This window comes from Cupressus sempervirens, chromosome 1, assembly GCF_028749045.1.
Source record: "Cupressus sempervirens isolate cs-2001-9-10 chromosome 1, ASM2874904v1, whole genome shotgun sequence".
NCBI classification, from domain to species: Eukaryota; Viridiplantae; Streptophyta; class Pinopsida; order Cupressales; family Cupressaceae; genus Cupressus; species Cupressus sempervirens.
This window is the reverse complement of record NC_143118.1, coordinates 711,652,628-711,657,744: the sequence shown is the minus strand read 5'-3', so window position 1 is coordinate 711,657,744 and position 5,117 is coordinate 711,652,628. Positions and strand designations below refer to the sequence as shown.

General features: G+C 37.6%; 1 protein-coding gene across 1 annotated transcript; it reads left to right on the top strand.

Moving 5' to 3' along the window:
• The first annotated feature begins 634 nt into the window (after positions 1-634).
• On the top strand, positions 635-2,103 carry LOC149579944 (uncharacterized). Its single transcript, XM_089787881.1, has 2 exons — positions 635-1,674; positions 1,838-2,103. The coding sequence occupies exon 1, from the start codon at positions 649-651 to the stop codon at positions 1,660-1,662; it is 1,014 nt and encodes a 337-aa protein (XP_089644007.1). The 5' UTR covers positions 635-648; the 3' UTR covers positions 1,663-1,674; positions 1,838-2,103.
• Positions 2,104-5,117: the final 3,014 nt, after the last annotated feature.

The following is a 5,117-nucleotide window of genomic DNA, read 5'->3' as shown; positions in this document are numbered from 1 at the left end:
ACCAAGTCTAATTAAGTCATCAAAGAGCTGGTGAATGAAGAGGAAATTATTATTCTCTAGACCAAGTCTAATTAAGCCATCAAAAGAGCTGGTGAATGAAAAGGAAATTATTATTTCCGGTGTAAGAAATTTTTTATATTGCGTGCTTACCCGGCTACGAAAAGCCAAAGGATGACCCCACACGTATTCTTCTAATGCCTCCCTCGTAACTACAAACGACTATTTTATCAATCTGATCTCCTCGTGACTTTTGTATACTTTGTAGTCTGAATATGAACATCTGTTAAGGTCAGTTTAATCAATTCTTATATATCATATTTGTGGGGGTTGAGGAAATAAATATGAATATTCTGAAGTCAATTTAAGGCGCTCATTGTAGAAGGCTTCAACTGCATATCATTGCCCAGTTCAACGAGAGAGTCGGCAATGAGCAGATTACCTGCTGTATCGCTCAATATTAGAGAACCGTTCTAAACAACAGACGTCAGCTCAATTAAGAATTGCTTTAAATGACGGACTATTTTGACGCCTTCAACTTGATTGGGTCACTCACGCGGTGCAACAACAGTTTTCTAATACATCAATGGATATAAAGACACCCCACCAGAACCTTGAGAAATCACTCCAGTGCACTGCAGCAGCAACAAAATGGCTGCTCAGAGGGCACAGCATTTGGATACAATGGCATTCCTAATTGCTGTGGTGTTGTCCCTGGCTTCCCTGACTTTAGCTGAATACGATCAATATTCATCTCCTCCGCCATATTATTACAAATCTCCCCCTCCACCATCTCCTTCGCCCCCTCCTCCATATGATTACAAGTCTCCACCTCCTCCATCTCCCTCGCCTCCGCTTCCTTATTATTATGAGTCTCCACCACCACCATCCCCATCTCCTCCTCCATATTACTATAAATCACCTCCACCACCATCCCCCTCTCCTCCCCCTCCATACTATTACAAGTCTCCACCTCCACCATCTCCTTCACCTCCTCCACCTTATTCCTATAAATCTCCACCACCACCCTCTCCATCTCTTCCTCCTCCATACTACTACAAGTCTCCTCCACCACCATCACCATCTCCACCACCACCATACAACTATAAGTCTCCACCACCACCCTCTCCATCTTCTCCACCACCCTACTACTATAAATCACCACCTCCACCATCTCCATCTCCACCACCTCCATACTACTACAAATCTCCACCACCACCATCTCCATCTCCTCCTCCTCCATACTACTACAAGTCTCCTTCTCCACCATCCCCGTCTCCACCACCTCCGTACCACCATAAATCACCACCTCTGCCATCTCCATCACCTCCTCCTCCATATTATTACAAATCTCCTCCTCCACCATCCCCTTCACCTCCACCACCATACTATTATAAATCTCCACCACCTCCATCTCCATCACCTCCACCCCCATACTACTACAAGTCCCCTCCACCACCTTCCCCTTCACGTCGTCCTCCATACTACTATAAATCACCACCACCTCCTTCTCCATCTCCACCACCCCCGTATTATTATAAATCTCCCCCTCCACCATCACCATCTCCTCCTCCACCATATTATTACAAATCCCCACCACCACCATCTCAATCTCCACCTCCTCCATATTACTACTACAAGTCCCCTCCACCACCCGTGTATTGATTGTGCGAGAAGGTGAGATTACAACATCGATCATTTTTTTTAGTAAATATCATCTACCATTTCTTTAATGAATTTCTAAAATGTGATATGCAATCTCTCAATTGATTCCCATCGGATGTTTATAATCTAATGTTACTAAGAATGTAACTATTTTGTTTGATTTTTTTGTCTCCAGGAATGATGAAACATCTAGGTCTTAAGCCACAAAGTTGTTGTCTCTTCATTACTAATTTGGTTATCATCAAATAAAGATTTTTGAAAGCTGTCAAAATTTTCTTTGGAATAAGATATACAATGTCAAAGGGAAAATGGATTCCGACTTCTCCCTATCTAAGAAAACTCCCTTTGTTCAGTTGATTAATTTGGTGAACTCAAGTGAAAATAAATTTTGCATTTCCTTGAATAATGTTTTATAAATGATTTTAATTTTGTTTGTGTAAAGCTACATGATCCCAATATGGATAAACACTTCTTCATTATTGAGATGTATGCAAGATATTTCTTCGTATTTAGTTTCTTTTAACTTTTTTTTATTATGTTGAGCGTGTCATATATTCAACATAATTGGGCTTCGTTCTCTAAAATGTGTCAAATTATGAAAAGAAAAACCATGTTAATTATTTCATATTGGTGGTTCGCAATCCATGTTTACATTATTAACACCATAATTTCATTTATGTGTGATTTGGCATTGGGTGAAGATTGAGAAACATCTACTACAAAGCTATTTTGAACTACAATTTTAAGAATTTGAACAACTTCTCATAGCTTATAATGATCTTATAATTCTGCAAGAATTTATTTTTATAATCTTCTTTTGCTTGAGGGCTTCTCTATTATTGGAAAAATACATAATTAATCAAAAAGCATATTAATTTGTAAAAAGGTTTTATTAACAATAAGTAACTAATTTTTTTTTGTAGTCAATTAAATTAATTTATGGGTGAAAATGCACAATCTAAAAAAATATTTGAAAAAATAATAAATATGTTTAATTAAGTTTGTTAAATGCAAATATACAAAATTTATTGCTTTGAATTATCATGTAATAAAGAAGTGTTATTCATTCTTCAAACCTTTTTTATAATTTCAACCTAAGACCAATATTGTAATTTTTGACTTTACAGTGAAGAACTTATTTTGAATAAAATATTAACGAGAAAAGGATTCACATTTAATAATCAAAGGCCACTTAAATAAATGTAAAGTATAATAAAATATCTAAAACAAAAAAATTTAATGGTAAAATTAATTATGTAAATGCCTTTTAAAGTGAAACTATAAATGAAATATAACTTTTTAATTCCATGATTTACCTACTAAACTAAGGCCTTAATTTAGAAGAGCTTTACTATAAAAATAAAATCCATATTGAAATGTAAATGAGAAATATACTTTAGGTTATAAGTGTTCAACATCGTTAATTTTGCTGAGTATTTAAAATTGGTGATTGGTGCTAGGGTTTTCAATGATTGTGATGATAGCCCATAGGAGGATAATGGTGATGATGATGATGAGGAAAGCCTACATCTCCTACTTATAGTCTTGTACTATGTTGGGAAATTGGTACTGGATAGATCTATGATGTGATTTTGGACTTTGACTGTGCTAGGAAAACTCTACTAGGAAGATATGTGATGGAGTTTTAGACTTTGGCTATGTTGCATAGAGATGTGCTAGGGATTGGAGCTTTTTTGGCTTCCTTCTCAGGAGGATGACTTGTTTCCCTTGTGTAGCTGCTAAGGTTGCTAAGAATTCTTTTATGGATAGTATCGATTCAGAAGATCTAGTTGTTGGGTTCTATCTATATGGATTTGAAATGACTTATTTTGGGCCTCGATTTGTCTAGAGTTTTGGTTGTAGTGGTTGTGTGATCTACGTCTCTCTTGTCTCTAGATCATGCCCATGTTTCTTTAAGGCTTGGAGTAGTGGTTGTTGTGGGCTTTATTCTCCTAGAGTTACGTGGGTTTTTTCTTTACTGATGACCTAGAGAGGCACCACTTAGGGATGCAATCCTTTGATCTATTCTCAAGGTGCCCTAATGCTCTTCTCAATAGCTAGCAATGATCTCCTAATGCAGTTGTGTTTAGCAGCGAGATAGAGGATGTCTTCACTAATGGTGGGGGTTGTGTACTCTTCTCCATGATCTTGCTGGGGATTTTGGGCCCATGTTTTGTGGGTGATTTGGTTCCTTTCTCCCAAGATCAACCTATGAAGGTTTTCCTTTTTGAGAGGGGGCTCACAGTTCTTTTCCAGCAGTGCATATTGGGAGTGTATTTCTACTGGTTTAGAGGGATTATGAAGGCCCATATTCTTCTTGGTAGGGGTTGATCAGGTAATATGGGAAGGATTTACTCTTGATGGTGCAGGAGTCACTTTAATTAAGCATTGTCAAGAGGAGGGGATTTTACACTCTGTCGATGTAAGGGTTTCTTCCATTTTAGAGGTGATTTCTTTTTCTCTTGTCTTATTTTCTATTACCTTGATTTTTTGGTGCTCCTTTCTTAGAATTTTTTTGTTTGGATTTTCTTCAATTGTTTCTCTCTACCCGTTTCTCTAATGGACCTATTTGGTTAAAGGTTGTGACCCCTCTTATCTGGCTTCTATGGAGGTGAAGCCTACCCCTATTGAGGTGCGGCATTTTTTTGGGGTTAATTTTGATGGGACTAGATCCGGTGCTGCTACTCCCATTTTGTTGGTGGGTAATGTCTCATTGTTATTGAGTGTCTTGATGACTCTCTTTTTCATGCGATGTTGTGTGGAGTGACCAAGTGAGTTTTTGACATCAATCATGTGGTGGACTTGGAGATTTTGGTTGCTTCTTCCATGATTTTTTTGACAGTGAGATTGTTTCCTATAGAGGTGGAGTTCAGTCTTGTGATCTTGGTGGTGGATGCAATCTATATTGAAGAGGAACATAGTTATGCTACCATTGGTGATAGCACATGCATTTAGAATTTTATCTTCCACAACACTGGTTTTGGGATTTTTCATCCTCCTCCTCCCATTGAGGTGGCTATTGAGTTGGGAAGGGAGTATGATGAGCGTTATAAGTATTCTGGCAATGTCGACCTAAATTGGTGGTCTTGTTGGTTGTAGACCTTTGGCTATGATGGTGAAAGAAGAAAAACATATCTATTTCCTAATGTTAGTTAGTGGGCATTCTTAGGATGTGTTTCTTTCTACCTCTTTCTTTCTTTTCTTACTGAGACTATGTGGTTTTTGTTAGTTTTGAAGGGCTCACTTGGGTCCTTTGGTCTTGTTTTTGGTTTAAGAATGCACCTAGTATGGGGGCTTTCCCCATGCCAATCTTTAGCAATGGGGACCATAGTTGGCAGGTCTTTTGCATTCAATCATTTATTTTTAACAGAGCTAGTGCTTAGTTGTTGTTTTATAGGATTCTTGACACTAGATTTTGTTTTTCATTTTACTAGGTCACTCAAATAGTTAAACAA